Raw genomic sequence first — 18,326 nt, 5'->3', positions numbered from 1 at the left:
GTTAACACGATGCCTACCCAAGCATTTAAATCTCCTTTAACACCATCAGCTGCATCAGATTAGGTCTAACCCATCAAACACTTTGTAATAGTCATTAGTTTGATGCCAGTGAACAACCACAGGGCACGTAGGCAGTAATTTCTAGAAAACACATTGCTGAGTAACAAAGATCGTGTGTGACATGTGGACTGAGTGTGAGCTGTGGCGCAGCAGCTGTGGGTCAATAATTTGGACAAAAATCACTTCACTGCCTTGTTTATTACAGTACATCTACCTGTCCTTTAGACGGTGAAGAATTATGTTTAACATTAAACTGAAGATCCACCTCAAAACATAAGTCATGCTATTTAACACTAGAAATTAATTCAAAATGTGACATCAGATCTGTAAATGTATTTCTTGTAGCATTCACCTGTATGTATATTAGTTCTGTGCACTGCACTTACTAAAAATTTGACATGGAAGTACTAAAGACTATATGATCAGTATTTGACTATGAAGTAATGCATCATGGGAGAAACGCCACTAAGGTTGAGAGAAATGCTGTTTTTGCTACGCTATACTGGGTAAACATGCACAGGCATTGGAAGAACTATACAGCTACACTGGGAAAGTTTTAGTTTCCTGTTGGGAAAAGGAAAAAGAATCACTGGAAGAATAACTGTAAGTCTAACAGCACCATTTCCTGTCGTGCCCCCATGGTCCTTTATGATTCTGAAGGTTATGGTAGGTAATGATGAGGTGGTTCTTGGATTACTGAAAACGTGATTTCAGTTGATTTTAAATCAGTTAATTCTAATTATTTATTTATTTATACAAATTTATATGTTAATACATTTTATGGGGTGCAAGTACTAGTAATTGTGGCCCCATGTACTACTACTAGTAGTAGTAGCCTGCTATTGGGCACAGAAGGAAGGAAGTCATGATATCATGACAATGTCATTGCGCTAAATGCAACTCTATTTTTTTGATAGATCAGCAAACAGCTAGTTTTAAGGTCGTCAGAAAATAAAGCAAAAAAAACGGGACAAGTCACTCATTTTGAAATACTTACGGTAGGTGTGGATTTCATGTAAATTATTAATCTATATATACAGTCGATCCAGGTCTACACTCCAGTCCAGGAGGCGGCGGTAAAGCTCCAATCAAACCTCACAGGAAGAAAACAGCAGAGAAGCTAATGCTAGCTAACAGGCATACGTCAAATCAATTTAGCCAAGTGACCATGTAGCTAGCAGTGAGGTGTTGATAAAAGGCATTAATAGATTATACAGACTCCGGTTAACGGATAGGATATCACAACTTCGGAAAATAACGCTGAAAGGTGAGTCACAAGACTGGGTAGCTGGTCGTATTAGCTGGCAAATGAACTAACTGTAGCTAGCGCGAGAACATTGTGCTAGCTAAGCTAATGCTAGCTAACCAACATAAACCAGTTTTATTTGGGTCAAATTAAGTTGGAGATGAAGACAGACTGTGCTACAGTGTTGTCTGGATTGGCTTTCTTGCCCGCCTGTGCTATTCATTTCATATTAGATATTAGATATTGAAGGCAACAGGAGAGGCTATGGCTAACGTCAGATGTAAACAAAAGACATGGCTAAGTTGATTAGCCTGCCAATTCCCATGACTCCAATAACTGCAAAACTAAAGCACAGCCTGGAAATGGGTCTCACAAAATTTTGAGACGAAGTCCAGGCTTGTACCTTATGTATCTACTTAAGTTAAAGCTGAAACAACATGTTGGCATACAGTGTTAAGATGTTCACTATCAAGGGATACTATAAATGGCTAAACTGGTGAACGCAGATCGACGCGTTCCACATTATTCCTTGCTTTACTTGCTGTTAAATGTATAAGGTGTGCCCCAGAAAAAGTGGCTGACTCCTGCTGCTCTGAGCCGAGACGTTACTAAATTATTTCCATTGGGGATTTATGTTGTGACTGAACAGATGCAAGCAGGTGACCCTGGAGTTGGTGCATCTATGGCAGTTGCTGGTGCCCAGAGTCGGTCAGAGGACGAGGAGTCGCTCGGAGTAAAAGATGTGAAAAGGACAGCAACACAAGCATTTGGCAGTGGTGTTCCAAAACGCAGAAGTTCCTCCAGGTTTGATATATTTGCTTGTATATTTTACCGTTAGTCAAGTTGTATATAAGCCTAGTTTTCTTGGCAGTAAAGAATTCATTAATAAAATAAGAAAATAGATGTGATGTGTAGTGCTGTTCAAAATATTTGATGTAGTGCAGTTTGAAAAATTAGGAACTGCTTTATAAATGTTGACAAAATAATGTCTTCAGGTCAATAAAGAGAAAGAAGTTTGATGATGAGCTGGTGGAAAGCAGTCTTGTAAAGTCATCAAGTAGAGTCAAAGGCCCTCCTGTCATAGAGCCTGTTCGCTGTTCAGGGAGTGAACCTTCATCGAGTGAGAAAAAAAAGGTACGTATGACCATAAAATCCACAGATTCCCTCAGGAAGCAATGACTAAGCTATAGCTCACAGAAGTTTGATGGATAATGTTTGTGCCTTTGACACTCTTTGTCAGGTGACAAAGTCAGGAACTGCTCTCACACCGCCTCTCACCATGGTAATAAACCCTGCACCTATCACCAAAAGAGTGAAGAAAAGCAAGCAACCTCTACATATTACAAAAGACCTTGGACGATGGAAACCCACTGATGATCTGCTCCTTATAAATGCAGTGTTGCAAGTGAGTGCAAACCTTAAAATCGTTATATATATATATATATATCGGTTCAGTACGTATATATAGCGGTTCAGTACGTGTGTGTATGTATATATATATATATATATATATATGTGTGTATGCATGTATATTGTTGACAACGTTTATTGTATGAATCTGTTTGCCATTTTATGAAGCACCAGTGTTAGACGTGCACAACACCAATCTTGTATTTTGTATGTATCTCTTTCTAGACCACAGATCTAACCTCTGTTCATCTGGGTGTCAAGTTCAGCTGTCGTTTCACTTTGCGGGAAATTAAAGAGAGGTGGTACGCTCTGCTGTACGATCCCGTCATCTCAAAGTAAGAGACTAAGCAGACAACAACTTTACCTTCCTGTCCAAGTACTTATACTTCACTTTTTGTTGACCGCTTTACCCTTTTATTACCTTTGAATCACATTCTTTCTGTTGTTTGTATTTTTAGGCTGGCATGGCAGGCCATGCGGCAGCTTCACCCAGAGGCCATTGCAGCAATTCAAAGTAAAGCTCTCTTCAGTCAGGCTGAGGAGGCACTGCTGGCCAAGATCGGTTCAGTACGTAAAAGTATTACTTTTAGAACATTGTCATCTCATGAATTTACACATTTGTACTCACAAGTGGTTTTGTATTACGTTTGTCATCGAACAGACTAGTCAGCCGAAACTGGACGTTTTCCAGGACCTTCTGAGCAAACACCCTGGTGTCTTTCACCCATCTCGCACTCCCAAGAGCCTGCTGGTGCACTGGCAGCTGTTAAAGCAGTACTACCTACTGGATGACCAGAGTGGTGAGTTTCATTGCCCACATTTGACAATTAAAGGCACCATCCTGCCAGTAAAGTGACAGTTTGACATCTGATAGTATGTAGTCAGTTATACTTGGAAAACCCTCTATTATGAAATGAACAGAGGGCAAGCCAGACTCATCATTCTGTGTATCTAGTTAGAATGATGAATGAAGGGTGAATTGCTGCAAGTAACACATTCATCCGATCAGCTTAGGCAGACTTGCATTTGCTTTTAACCAATATTTAAAATGGTTAAACAAAACAAATGATATTAACCCAAACAGAGAGTCATTGTAATGAAAGAGGTTAAATATATTTTGACTGTTTCATCTCTACACACAACCAGGTTATTCAACTCTTAATTGGGATAACTAGAATGGCAGTCAAAATTAATAAGAAGTTTTCATTTTGGTATAATATTACTAATATTACAACTGCAGTGAACTGCCACTGTGCCTGCTCTGTCTTATGTCTTATTGATTTCAACCAGTAGTTGTGACTTTCCTCTTAGTTTTATTACAGCTATTTAGCACATTAATGATCACCTTTTAGAACTGATTATGCTTCTTTAAATGATTAATAATAAAAATCTGGATAGCTGGCCACAGAGAAATCAGGCAGTAATGAAGTCTTACTGGATGAAATACAATATGCCAACATCTGTAGTAGATGAAATTTACGATGGAAATTATGCAATTTATTGAATGTATGAGAAGGAGTTGGAGCTGAGGTGGTTTTCTGAAACAATGTGAAACATGTTGTCTTAATTGTGTGTTGCAGTCCAGCCTCTCCCTAAAGGTGACCAGGTCCTCAACTTCTCTGATGCTGAACAGATGGTCGATGATGTAAAATTAAAGTAAGACAGTCTTTCAGTTTGCATTATTCATCTTATCATCTTATGGTTTTTGCTACTGATGTGTGTAGTAAATGTATAATATATGTACAAATTTTCAATGCTGATCATGTTTCTTTTCACACAGGGAGAGCAGAGATGAGGTTTTGGAACATGGTAAGAAATCATTATAAAGACACAAGTTGTACACACTTCATCTTGCTCAGCATAAGTTACATTGGATATGTCACTTGGGAAGGGAAGGTGAAGCTCCGTTTTATCACTTGGCCTAATGACAAAGCGGAAGTCACAGTGTGGTTTAGTTATGGTTCTAATGTCGTGTTATTGTCAAGACACTACATTAGATTGTTATCACAGCCAGAAATGTTGTAATGGATTTTATTGTCACTGTATAACATGAATGTAAAGTCTCCTTCTCTTTCTTTTCAGAGCTGATGATTTCTGATCGCCACCAGAAAAGGGAGATCAGACAGTTAGAGCAGGAGCTGCCTCGTTGGCAGGTTCTCGTGGACAGTATCACAGGTGCGTAAAGTTTCATTTGCCAAGCACAAGCAGACAGCTGTTTCGGGTGTATTTGTTTTAAGGAATCCAGTCTGGAAGAATTTATTTGTGTTCACATGTGTCTGTGTCACCAGGGATGAGCATGCCTGACTTTGACAACCAGACACTGGCAGCACTACGAGGACGAATGGTGCGCTACCTCATGAGATCACGAGAGGTACTTTCCTCCTTCCTTACTTTTCTCAGTAGTTACAGAGAAGTAATGCAGAGATGTCATGTTTGTGAGTAGAAAAATGAAGGAAACAGTGAAAGGTTTATTTTATCTGAGTAGTTTTCCATGTGATGCTAATTATTTTTTGATTCTTGTTCACACAGATTACGTTGGGCAGGGCGACTAAGGACAAACAGATAGATGTTGATCTGTCGCTCGAGGGACCTGCCTGGAAAATATCAAGAAAACAAGGTGATTAAACTCGTACCTTGTCAGGCTATAACATCACATGCAAAACAACACTCTAAATATATTTTCCTGTTTGTAACTGAAAGCCCCTGAGAGAATGGAAACAACAGAACAAAAACTAGTCAAACATTCCCAATATTGAACTCTGGAGCATTTTTGATTTCGATTTTTGAGATTATTTGGTTTAATGATTACCACAACTGTTACATTTTTTGAGGTCAGTTTGTATGCAACACTGTTGTGCACTGATAATGAATACAAACTTGCATTTCGACCATCGGAATTATTATGTTATAAACAGACTGCTGATTTTAGATCTCTATTTGTTTCTTTTATCGGTTTTATTCTTGTGTTGAAGCTTAGTGAGTGTTTCAGTTAACATCATTTGTGTGACGTTGGTGACAGAAAACATAACTACAAATCATCTCCAAATCATGACGATTTAATTTAAAAAATATATATATAATATGGTTACCGTATATGTTGTTGACATTTACAGGAATTATTAAACTGAAGAATAATGGAGATTTCTTCATTGCCAATGAGGGCAGACGACCCATCTACATAGATGGCAGACCAGTCCTGTCGGGCAACAAGTGGAAACTCAATAACAATTCAGTGGTGGAGGTGTGTGGTCCAACCAAGTTGTATAAGATTTCAAATGAAACTACCATGTTATATTTGGTACTGGTCATACCAGGTCATGGTGCTGAGTGAGGCATGGCGATAATGTTCTGTATCTGTCTCTTCAGATTGCAGGTCTTCGCTTTGTGTTTCTAATTAACCTGGAACTCATCTCACTAATAAAAGCTGAAGCAGCCAAAATGACACAGCAGTGAATGCCAGCCGCCCAGCAGACGAATCAATATACAGGATATACTGGCAGACGAATGGACCAGTCAGCTGTTCTTGAAAAGCACAGCAGTGTTGTGAAGAATCGGATTGACAAAGGCCATGTAAACATGAAATGTGAATTGTAAACAGGCTACAGCTAAATCCTGGAGCAAAATAGTGACAGGTTTTTACTTGATGTTTGAACATTTTTCATGTTGTAATGTAGATACTCTCATGGTAGAGCCTTGTTTTGTTTTTTTCCAGTTTTTCAGAATATTGTATTTAAATTCTGTAGTAAAGCTTTTTCAAGATATTAAACTTGTATACACAATGTTCTGAAGTTTCTGAAGTTAAAAACTTTACTGTGTGATACAACACGCCGTGCATTTAGGAAGGATTCTGTCGTTCTCTCTCTCTGTAAACAAGCAGTTCATGCAAAAATGAAATACACAGGATAATCTACTAATTATCACATAATCAAGGAGATTTCCTCTACACTTAGAATAGGCAGATAATGCAACTCTCAGGTGACTCACACAAGTCCTCGATTTATTTTAATATATAAAAACAGGCAGTGGTTTAACAGATCAGTGAGACTGACTGTTAATATCTTACGTATCCTGTTAAAGGAAATCAGTTTAAGCCTCTTGAATCTGCCACACAGTCAAATCTAGTAAATATCGATGCATCAGATATACTGTATTTTGATAAGATTTCACTGAACTTGAGCAATTTGGTGTTAATAGTATGTTTGTTATCAAGATGAGGATGGGGAGATTATGGGGGAAAACAAATATCTGTTTCTCTTTGTTTTTCTTGTGGAAGAAGTTCAGACAGTAGGTAGTGCTAGAGAGCCCTGTCAAGACAGACAGCAAGGGTACCATACCAGGTTTTAAACATGCACATACTGTAAGTGACATAATTTCTCTACAGAGAGGCAAATATCCACACTGTTCTGCTTGAAACTAACTCTTATTTCACTTAATTCATTGAACTTTTAGTCTGAAACTTTTTGTAATTCTGGACTGGTCATGCTGCAATACTGCTGCTATTTCAAGGCAGTTTGTTAGACACATAATTAACTGCAAAACAGTACAAAAATATATAAAATGCACAAACAATATTTTTGGGCCCAGTATCATTCAGAAATGTATTAAAAAAGGGAATTCCACAACAACAAAATATTCAGGATATTTAAAACGTACAGCTCAGATACACAGATAGCTCCCAACTGCACAAATAGCACACTAGACAAACATTTATTTAAGGTGTGTGTAAAGTTTGAGCGTGGCCCTATTGTAGCACAGTATGCGGAAATATCTGACAGATCTGTACCTTCGCCCTGAGCTTCAGGAACGTTTTGTCTGCAGTATGTTTCACTGTGCAACAGGATGTTCTGGTCCATTCACACAAGTAAGTAACTAAGAAGCCCATTTTAACTGCATATATCATTACCCCAGAACATTACAAATATACTTCACTATGACTGTAAAAATGTAGCATCAGGGTTGGAAATATTGTCATCAAAACACAGACAGTGAATCTGTTGTTGCCATAGCAACTCAATCCTAGCTCCCTTGGTGCCAGAGATTATGTTTTCACTGGAATCCAGTGAAAGACATAACCTTGCAAAGTTTATACCACAGGTTTAAACACAGGAAACAGAAATTTTACACAACAGTGGTCAAATCTACACTGTTCTTATACTTGTCAAACATGTAATTTCAGGACACTAGGCTTTCAGCAAGGGAAGAAACTTCATCAAAGAGCAGCAGTAACTGTAGGTTTAGTGTTAGAATTGTCAGACTCATGTTAATTTGTGGACAGGCAAAGCAGATTTTCACTGGATTTGTAGTGACTCTGAATTTTTTGTCAGTGTTCCTACTTCCTGTTATACTAACAGACACACCAAACAACCTTTAGGAGCTTGAGTGTGAAATATCTTCATGACATGCAGGTTTCTGAGTCTGTATCTCCTCCATTCAGCAGTAAGTTGTATATCTTAGTCAAAGGTGTATTGTGTAACATTTGTTTATTAAAAGTAGTATATTTGGAAAAAAGTAGTGAGGGTTACAGAATTTCTCACAAAAATGCATCTGAGAACACAATAGGCAGGGCCACATAAGAATGCTAGTTAAAAAAATAATCACTCAATTGTTTTCTTCAGAAAAGCAAAAGTGAAAACAAATACTGTGGACTAAGGTTTCATGAGAAACACAAATTTCACTTCTGTTACTGCTAATCTTTCCACTTTGCATTGCGATAGCGTTTAGACTTACAGTATCTCTGGTGAAATTGTTATATTTCACCACACACCTATTTACTATTCTCTTATAACAATAAAGTTTCCTGATAAACACTTTCTTATTGACTCGGCTGACAACTGATGCCAGCAAGCAAGAGCAATGATGTTCTACTTTGAAGATAGATAACTAATAAAATAAATCCAAATGGGGAAACATGACATTACTTCACATGAACACATGCTGCTTCTTTCTGTTTTCAACTTCACTGGCGGCATCCATCCATTCATTTTGCTTCTGTCCTTTCTGAAGGCATACTGAAAGAGGAAAGCTACATCTTTGTGTCTGCCATCCAAGTGCACTGCTGACTTTACCTGGTTATCTTTAGTTATTGTAGGATGTGAGCTGAGATTTGTGCCTCTCTCAGATCATCCCTCAAGTGTAGTTAAGCTTCTGTTTTGTTTTTATTAATACAGCCAAAACAATATTGCAATATTCCATTATTAGTTGACAATTTTGTGTTTTATTCAAACCTTAGGTGCACTTCCCCTCTGCATGTCAGTCAGTGTTTACCTTGTAAACAGAGGTGCCTTCACTGTTCGTCTAGAAAGACTGAATACTGGAAGCTGAGCTTGGAAAATCAACAAAACTGTGTTGGAGCATGTATGGATTTTATTCTTTTTTAAAAAGTCAATTTGGCCAGTATTTATCCCTAGTTATGGTATAAATGTTGATAGTATATTAATGGCTGCTTAATCCATTTTGTTCCAGATAGGGGTTAGGGTTTGCCCTTTTCCTGAAGGGAAGTGGTCCAATCAAAGGGATTTTTTTTACAACCTGGCTTGTTGAACGATTTTAGCACGAATAAAGTCATCAGTTACAACCATAAATCCTTAATCGACGGTGACTCAGAAGAAAGTAGTGTTTCATTTCTTAGATACATTTCTCATAGTATTCATCCATTAATTAATCCATCCAAATGTTTGTTTTTCAAAGTGTTACAGTCCTTACACTCGATTATATTTGGGCGCGATCTGTACACTAGGGAGCCTTTGGGTTGGCGCATGACGAGGCGCGAGGTACTGAAGTACTAGTGGTGTTGAACGCCCCACGGTCAGTAACGTTTCAGAGCCGTGTTACGTGGGTAATCAGTTCGGTTGTGCATCGTGGAGAGCACCTGGGTTCAAGCCAGCGACTGACACAGCAGAAGTGAGTAACGTTAGTTTGGTTTGGTTCAGTTGAAGAAACAGATACTGGTATAAAGCTTTCTCTTGTTTGTTATGAACGTCTCTGAAGGAGTGGGTCAGGCAGGCTGTCGATGGTAAGCTTGCTAACTTGAGTGTTAGCTAAAGTTAGCCACAAGGATGATGATGAAGCGCTGCAATTTAAGGTTGCTAAAGGACCTTACGTGTATTCGTATAACGTCAAGGTTGAAGCAGATTAAAGTTTCATTAATTAAGATATTCACTGCATTGGACCGCAACTAACGTGGTTATCTTTACGCTACCTTAACTCGCTGAGATGTTTGCGACCCTTAGTGAAGATATTTTTAGGACCTGTCCACAACTCTACGAGGCTACTACAACCAGCACACGCTGCTAACTACATGATATAAGTTGTGTAAGTTGTTGACCAAATGTCCTCACAAAACAGTAAAGTAAAATGTTGTTAGCAAACACATTTTATTTCACACGTAATAGCTGCGTTAAATTATTTGTTTTTGTTTTAATTTCTTCTTCAATTGTAGACCATTTATGATTTTGTAATACTGTGTTGAGGGCTCGAGTGCCTGACACCACACACTGCAACTGCCATCCCTGACCGGAGCATTTACATTGCAACTGCTCCTTAACTGTAAACAGTACTATAGACTTTAAATAAAGAGGTACACATGTAATACATCACTGTCTTCAGTGAAGCCTTGGGATGGTCATGGTGAATAAATATAGTAGACAGACTGGGACTTTTCGAGCTATGAGGACATTTTCAGTTCAAAGTTTTTGGCTTAAAAGCTCTAACGGGCTCAGTTACCAACAGCAACCAGTTGCCAACTGCAGTTGCTGGCCAGAAGTTGATAAAGCATAAATGACTGATTGATTTGACTGATTTAAATTGGGTCCAGTTTTGCTGTCATTCACGTTGTCCTTTCCAAGTAGGACAAACCACAGTAGCTTTATGGCAGCTCAAAACAGGCGGCTGTGATTAATGATATTAACATTACTTGATATCTGCAGTGTTAAGGTCAGGCCATGAATTAAAAGTCCATGGTGCTGTTGCAGTCATTAAAATGTGAACCTGTGTGTGTGTATGTGAGAGAACCACTGTGAATTCAGTACTTGTACTCATCATAGTAGCACCCATATCACTGCCTGAGGTGGTAGTAGGATTATCAATGTCACAAATACAATCACACATAGTCCTTCAGGTACTCCTTGATGAAAATTGAGGTTGACATTGTTTTAATTCAGCTATGGCAACATATGGCTCAATGGCTCCACATTATCATTCCTTTTCATGAGAGAGCACTTGTTTTCTCTTACTGAAAATGTTGTGAGACAAGTCAAAAATAGGGGGAAATGAAGAAGAAGAAATTAGTGGAATTCTTGTAGCTACCTCAGTGAAAGTTGGTTGGAGATAACCCCGGGTAATCTAAATGGCCACCTGTAAGAGATAAGGCAGGTGTCACTAATTGATAAAGCAGCGTGCCTCCACATAATCTGTTATTTTATGAGTGACATTAATGCTTTTCTTCTAGCTATTTAGATTGCCTTCATACTGTTCAAGAAAAGTTTGTGCTGTTAACTTTGGTCTGATGCTGCAATTAAAGACGGAGATCTGTAAACTTTTAATCTTCCAGGTAGTCACAGATCTTTCCTCATTACGTGCGGGCCCTACCCATGAGGTAGAAAAAGTTTAGAGATGTTTGTTCCATTCCTTGGTTCAAGCTGGAGTCGTTACTGAGTCTTCTTTCCTTATTTTGAAAATGTTAAGACATTGTCAGCAGCAGAAGATAAATCAGATTTTTATTACATTTCCCATTTAATAGTAATACGTTTCAGTTAGTGTCTTAATTGGACACTGGACAGTCTGTCAGTATTTACTATAATGACTTTACACATCAGCATTGATTCTGCTGTTAGGGAAGAGGAAACTGAACCTCCTCCTCCTTTTCTCTGTTCTGGTTGGCTCGTTTTGCAGGATGAAGTTACTACTGATTGGTCAGATCAGTAAGAGTTCAAGGGTTTAAAGGTTCACTAGGTCTTTTTTTTTTTTTTTTTTTTTACAAGTAAACATGCTGAAAAAACTGTATTAGACTATACACAGCCTCCAGTGCAATGCTATGTTAGATTCACTGTGTCCTAATGCCTCCATGACAAAGTCTGTATTCAGAGGGACTGTTGCAGGTCTTTGCAAGCTGAAATTAACTTGTACAATTTCCATATTTTTCTAGTCTGACCTAATGCACAATCTAATTCAGTGCTCATTTTAAACACATGTAAGGCTAGTTGTCAAAAGTATATGAAGCTGCTGACGGTTTACAGGAACAATTGTGTACACTAAATGTGGGCGGGAAAATATACATTAGCCACCAGCTAAATGTAGGTAAATGTTTTCTGTGAAAGGTCTGTAGTCCGTGGATGTTCATCAGTGTTCCAGTTACATTTTGCATGGAATTACAGACAGCCAAATTAACAATAAAGCAGAAACCGTCCATGTTATGGTGCATCACATCATTTTATACAGGTTAGTTTGCACGAATAGGACACACCACACATGTCATACAGACAGAAATGGTAGTCAAGGTGCAGTAACTGGCAAATTCGCACTGCTGGCAAGACAGAATCATGTTTATACAGTCTGCTTAGCAAAAGGAAAGGGAAATAATTTGAACTCAACAGATTGAATTTCACCATGGTTTTTGTGGTATATTTCAAATTAGAAGAAATTCAGTTATTTTTTAATTTTAAATTTTTTTGTAAGGTGCTGTTTATTGTGACACTGTGAAATGACCTTTTTCCTCAACTCAATTACTCCCTAGAACTTCAATGCAATGCTGCTTCTCAGACGTTGCCACAGCCTGACTCGATTTGGCCCTCTCACCACTCAAAGGTACAGTACTGTAACAAAATGGCCATTTATCACATGTATTATACCTGATGTCTTGAAATTAACTTGGCTTACTGCCAACAAAGTATTTGCTTTTTGTCTGGTATGAACTCCACCCAGTCAAAGGTTTCGGTTTGATGAAGGATACTAAAATGAACAACTCGAGCTGTGTTTAACAAATTACTTATATTTTCAACATGGCCTGACTATGGTGTTGATCCCCTTTTTTATGTTTTATTTCACACTTTGTGAATTCACCATCACTACCAAATGAGCTCGGCTTGTTCTGCATAAAAAATACATTCCCAGTTTTTTCATTTCATAGGCGTCAGGTTGCACCTGCTGTGGCATCGTGTGCAGTTCGTCTCTGGAGTAGCAGCAGCAGCGACGACCAGAGATCGTACCAGCACACACACAGTCCCAGCTGGAGATATGGCCTGGCCGGACTGCTGGCTGGTACGGGGGTCGTTCTGGCTTACGGCCTCCATCAGCACAAGGTTGGGAGCAGATAAGATGTGTAAAAGCATGCAATTTATGATTAGCTTATGTTGTGCTAAAGACTAAATAATGTCACTGAAACATGTTCAGCAAAACAAGCAAAATGAAGACATGATTCTGATTGAGACAAGACATTTTTTACATATTGTACATCTACACAGTTAAGAAAACGGTAAAAACACCTACTTATTTAGGTGAAACCTATTTGCGGCCCTGCAACCCACTATCTGCACTCCTTTGTCACACAATATAATATGCTGCTATCTAAATTAGTATATTGTTTGGCAAATTTAAATGGTTTTATATCATTGAATTTAGGGAAGAAGAATTTACAGTGTTCCCTCACACCTTTTTATGGCGTATTGCTATTTACTGTAAGGGCAGTGACCTGTCGTACTCTTGGTTCACTCCCTTTCACATTTCATGTGACTCAACATGCATAAACATCTTGAGCTTAGCAGAATGTGTTCAGAGGAAGGAAAGAAAAGTTCAGACTGAAGAAATTCAAGTACAGGTTACGACATCTGCTCTCCAAACAACTGACTATAAATGCAGAAATGATTTAGTTGCATCTTTAGATAGGTCAGGATGTCATTTTTCATATTTATTATTTACCAAGCCTGAATTTTGGAGTTTGTTTTATCTATTTCTGAATCGGCATAAGGGCAGACATGACTTTCATCTACTCAAACATTGTAAATCCTGTTTACATGTTAACTTTTCCAAGCAGCAGTGGAGTTCTCCTCTATAAATATGTGAATAATTAACACAGTGATGCTGCAAAATGTTGGTACAAGACTGTGTGATAGTACTCATAGTAATAGTGGTAGTAGTACAAATCATGCATTTTCTTCAGAAGCTCTCACTTTTCTACTTTGTTTTATCTCAATCCTCCACAAGTAATGGGCAATTCGAAGAACTTTTAAAATCATTAACAGCTCAGTAACGTGCTGTTGCTGCTTGGCAAACAAACACCATCTGGTCGACCAGTTATGTTTGCACAATTAACAGTAAAGCCTCTAGTTTCATAGTAGTGTGGTCCTGCATTTTGGTCTAACATAATGACAGAAAATTACAATTACAATAGTGACTGAAGAACCCAAATAACCATGCAGTCAGAGTTGTGCCATAGATGTAATCTTGGGGTATTTAACTCTCTCATATTTGGTTTCTTCTCCTGTCTCTTCTCTCCTACAGGCTGAGCAGGCAGACACTGTCAGAGTGCAGACCATAGAGAAGACCTCCTCTCTTCCCATCTTCAGCCAGGAAGAAGTCACAAAGCACCGCTCTCTGCAGGATGGCGTGTGGGTCACTTACAAAGGTGGTGTCTATGACATCACTGAGTTTGTGGCCATGCACCCCGGTGGTGATAAGATCTTGTTGGCTGCGGGTGGGGCCCTTGAACCATTTTGGGCGCTCTATGCTGTACACAAGCAGGAGCATGTGCTGGAAATCCTCTCAGAATATAAGGTGAGCACAAACTTGGGTTCTCTTTATAATTTAAAAAAGATTGAAGTCTTTAGTTTCACTTTTCATCAGGTTAAAAAGGGGACACGCATGTTGTCCTGTAAAACCATGAATAATTAAAAAAAAAAAAAAAAAAAAAAAGGTCTGGTGACTACAACCAATTTAAGTTTGTTGTTTTTTCTGTGAAATGAGTGAGCTATAGGTAAAATATTAACAGTGGACTCCCTCAGTGAAAAAAAGGGTTTTCAGCAGATGTTAACTGGTCTCGTGATTGGAACGAGTTTCATCAACGTCCACGGCGTCTTTGAGAAATTGAAACAAAGATTGATGTCAGCCTACAGTATGGCATTGCTCTCTCTAACTGCATTAGGGTTACTGAGAGAAGTCTGTTGATTTTTATCCTGGAAAAGTTCATGTAATTTATTTTGTCCATCTTGTATTTGAGACCTGAAGACAAGTATGTAAAGGTCTACTGCTATACTCAGGAAACATTTACAGCTGTAGGTTAAATCTTAGCACTCCCTCAAGTGGCCAGTGAGAAAATTGCTTGTTTGATTGGTGGATTTTTTTTTTTTATTCAGCTTGAATGTGTCCTGTGGATTTTTTTTGTAAACAAACAGTCATTTGTCTTTTTGCCTTTTGATATGTGTTTTAGGCTGTTTTTAGATGAAGGCATTGATGGGGTCTAATACAGCTTTTGTGTCTTCGGTTAATAAAAGGTTGGTGAGCTGAGTGCAGAAGACGTGAAGAAGCAGCAGGCTGTGAAATCATCTGACCCCTACTCTTCTGACCCAGAGCGTCACCCTGTCCTGCACATCAACAACCTCAAGCCTTTCAATGCTGAGCCGCCTCCTGAAATTCTCTCTGACAGCTACATCACCCCCTCTGCTTTCTTCTTCAAGAGAAATCACTTACCTGTTCCCAAGGTAGACCCAGCTTCTTATCAGCTCAGTGTGGAGGGACTACCTGGAGGGGTGCTGACGCTGTCTTTAGAAGACTTGAAGACTAAATTCTCCAAACACACTGTCACTGCCACACTGCAGTGTGCAGGTAACCGTCGTTCTGAGATGAATAAGGTAAAGCAGGTGAAAGGACTGAACTGGGGCATTGCTGCAATCAGTAACGCCACATGGAGCGGCGCTAAACTCAGGGATGTGCTGCTGGCAGCTGGGTACGGGCCAGATGTTGCTAAGTGGGCTTGCCATGTTCAGTTTGAGGGACTGGACAAGGATGTGACAGGTACTACCTACGGTGCGTCCATCCCTCTAAAGAAGGCAGTTAGTGAGGAAGGTGATGTGCTGCTGGCTTATGAAATGAATGGCGAGGAGCTTCCTGCTGACCACGGCTTCCCTCTCCGCGTCGTGGTACCAGGCACAGTAGGTGCACGTAATGTTAAATGGCTGGGAAAGATCATAGTGAGCACAGAGGAGAGCAGCAGCCACTGGCAGCAGAACGACTACAAGGGTTTCTCCCCTGGGACGGACTGGGACACAGTGGACTTCAAGTCTGCTCCGGCCATCCAAGAGCTGCCCATCCAGTCTGCGGTCACCACGCCGGCAGACGGGGCTGTGGTAGATCGCAGTGCAGAAGAGGTGACTGTGAAAGGTTATGCCTGGAGCGGCGGGGGCAGAGAGGTGGTACGTGTAGACGTTTCTCTAGATGGAGGAAAGACATGGCAAGTGGCCCAGCTGAGGACCAGTGACAAGGGACAAGCACCTGAACCCTCACCTCCACCAGGACAAGCCTGGGCCTGGAAGCTTTGGGAGGTGACGGCTCCTCTTCCTGCTGAAGCTCAGGAGCTGGAGATAGTTTGCAAGGCAGTTGACAACAGCTACAACATGCAGCCAGACACAGTCCCTCCCATCTGGAACCTGAGGGGGGTCCTGAGTAACGCCTGGCACAGAGTGAAGGTGAAGATCAGAGAAGATGAAAATGAGGAGTAAACTCAGTGGTTGGATCCACCTCCAAGTTGCAGAGGTTTAGAGAGTGGACATCGTCTTAAATTTCTTGGACTCAGCAAGAAAATATTTAAAGGAAAAAACAGTTTCATAAAGACAAAGTACACAATATTTTAAAGTATTAAAACAAATACATCAGGATTTTTGACACATAGACTTTAAGTATTTATGCAGTCGTGCTGCCTTTGAGATGTGAAAGATTCTCAGTGGTACCTAGCGTAAAGCTAAAGGCTGTGACCGACTAAACCAAAAGTCTCATCCAGTGATGAGTCACTTACACTTTGGTTCTAAGTGAACATGTGAGTCTTTTAGATTTGTAGGGCAAAAAACATTTATTTTTTTTAATCATTATCAACAACATTCTTAACACCGAAGATGCTTGTGTGATTACCACGCATGTTTAAAGCCTAATTTTATTATTATGCATATTATGAAATCTAACTGAAATATAGAGACATTTTGAGTTTGTTATAGAGTTATTACTTTAAATGAAGGCTACTTGAGTTGCTTTTCTTTTTACCAGTTTACCAAGAGTGGAATCATCTAGGAATTTTTAAAACATCTGGTAGAAAACATTTTTTGTTATCTGCAGCTGTGGCGTCGCTGATCAATTACCTCTGCAAAAGATAAGCTACTAAGTTTCAGTAGCTTAAAGAAAAATTACTAGAAGTATCTGTCAATGGCTGAGATCATCAATTCTTGCTTTTTAGCAAATCACAGGTGAACTGTGACTTCGGGTGCTCAGTCTGTGCCCTAGTGTGTCACAGTTGGTATGAAGTACCAGACCTCACTGTGGAGATCCGGGTGAAGTTTAGCCTACAGCACATTGCAGAGAGATTTCTTAACCAGCTTTGACCTGATGTGTCAAAAAAGACAGGTCTTTGCTTTGTTTCCGTTTTCTGAGATGAGCAAAAAAAAAGGTTTAGAGAAAGACGTGATTCCCTATAAGGATAGAGAAAAGTAACAAACAATGTGTAAAACCATGTAAGCCACAATTAAATTGTTTACCTAAATATCTTCCCTGTTAGAACTTGTTTGAACTGGAATAAGTGCACAGCTTGTTTTTCAGTGTCATTGAGATCTTCAGTCATATTAATGTTAATTCATCTGAGTCATGTTGACAGTTGAATCTGTCAAAGCCGCTGAATTCCTCTTGTGGCAAGCAGCCCTGTGATTAGCATTGAATTACACTGTTTTGTGTAAAATGAACATTATCGTTGAAGATGATGAATAAAGAGCTCTAATTTTACACTGGCATTGGATTCAGTTATTGCTTAGAGTCACTACCATACAACACATAGACTGGCTGTTGTTTTGTGAACAGACATGGAAAAACTTAAAAACATTTGGTGTGTTAGAATTATTTAAAGTCAAAGAGCTGCAAATAACCACAGGAGACACAAAACAACCACAAAGAGACACAAAACAACCACACAACCAGTTCTTTTGTGTCTCTGAGTCTGGGTGTCTTGCTCCTATGTAGAAGGTGTGGGAGAGGTCTATACATATCTGTGATGCAGGGTCTGTTGCCTCATAATCCTCCACGGTTGAGGACAGTTCAGAAATCTCAAATAATTTTATGCAGAAATCAAGTTTCAGCTGCAAAGATTTTTCCTGTCTGAAATGTATTACAATGTATGTATTATTACATTGTGATACTAGATTCGGGGGTCATATCCTGGATTTTTGTCTTTGGCACCAAAGTAAATTCAAATTGTAAAACTTATGAAGGTTTCTAGCTATCTTTTTTACATTGTTGATTGTTAGATGTGGTAACAGAGAAAACAGGATATGAACTGACTCAGACAGCTTACTGTAAAAAGATGTTGCAGCTGGCAGGAAGGCCTTTTACCCTGAATAGGATTAAAGTGATGTGGATGTTCTTTCAC

General features: G+C 39.2%; 2 protein-coding genes across 3 annotated transcripts; both read left to right on the top strand.

Annotated features, from left to right (window-relative positions):
- The first annotated feature begins 1,167 nt into the window (after positions 1-1,167).
- mcrs1 (microspherule protein 1) lies at positions 1,168-6,495 on the top strand. The gene is made up of 14 exons (XM_056405815.1): positions 1,168-1,327; positions 1,956-2,110; positions 2,302-2,440; positions 2,547-2,711; positions 2,942-3,051; positions 3,175-3,283; positions 3,378-3,516; positions 4,297-4,372; positions 4,497-4,525; positions 4,799-4,891; positions 5,005-5,087; positions 5,246-5,333; positions 5,830-5,957; positions 6,083-6,495. The coding sequence occupies exons 2-14, from the start codon at positions 1,956-1,958 to the stop codon at positions 6,167-6,169; spliced, it is 1,401 nt and encodes a 466-aa protein (XP_056261790.1). The 5' UTR covers positions 1,168-1,327; the 3' UTR covers positions 6,170-6,495.
- A 995-nt stretch (positions 6,496-7,490) lies between these two features.
- Positions 7,491-17,686, top strand: suox (sulfite oxidase). 2 transcript variants are annotated; one of them, XM_056403197.1, is made up of 5 exons: positions 7,491-7,577; positions 12,447-12,517; positions 12,840-13,011; positions 14,210-14,482; positions 15,199-17,686. In XM_056403197.1, the coding sequence occupies exons 1-5, from the start codon at positions 7,536-7,538 to the stop codon at positions 16,420-16,422; spliced, it is 1,782 nt and encodes a 593-aa protein (XP_056259172.1). In that variant the 5' UTR covers positions 7,491-7,535; the 3' UTR covers positions 16,423-17,686. The 2 variants fall into 2 exon arrangements, with proteins under 2 accessions (XP_056259172.1, XP_056259180.1); XM_056403205.1 differs by lacking the exon at positions 7,491-7,577 and adding an exon at positions 9,482-9,616.
- The last annotated feature ends 640 nt before the right edge of the window (positions 17,687-18,326 follow it).

Source organism: Seriola aureovittata, chromosome 2 (genome assembly GCF_021018895.1).
Source record: "Seriola aureovittata isolate HTS-2021-v1 ecotype China chromosome 2, ASM2101889v1, whole genome shotgun sequence".
Taxonomy (NCBI): Eukaryota; Metazoa; Chordata; class Actinopteri; order Carangiformes; family Carangidae; genus Seriola; species Seriola aureovittata.
Note: the sequence above shows the minus strand (reverse complement) of the source record. Positions and strands in the feature narration are given on the sequence as shown.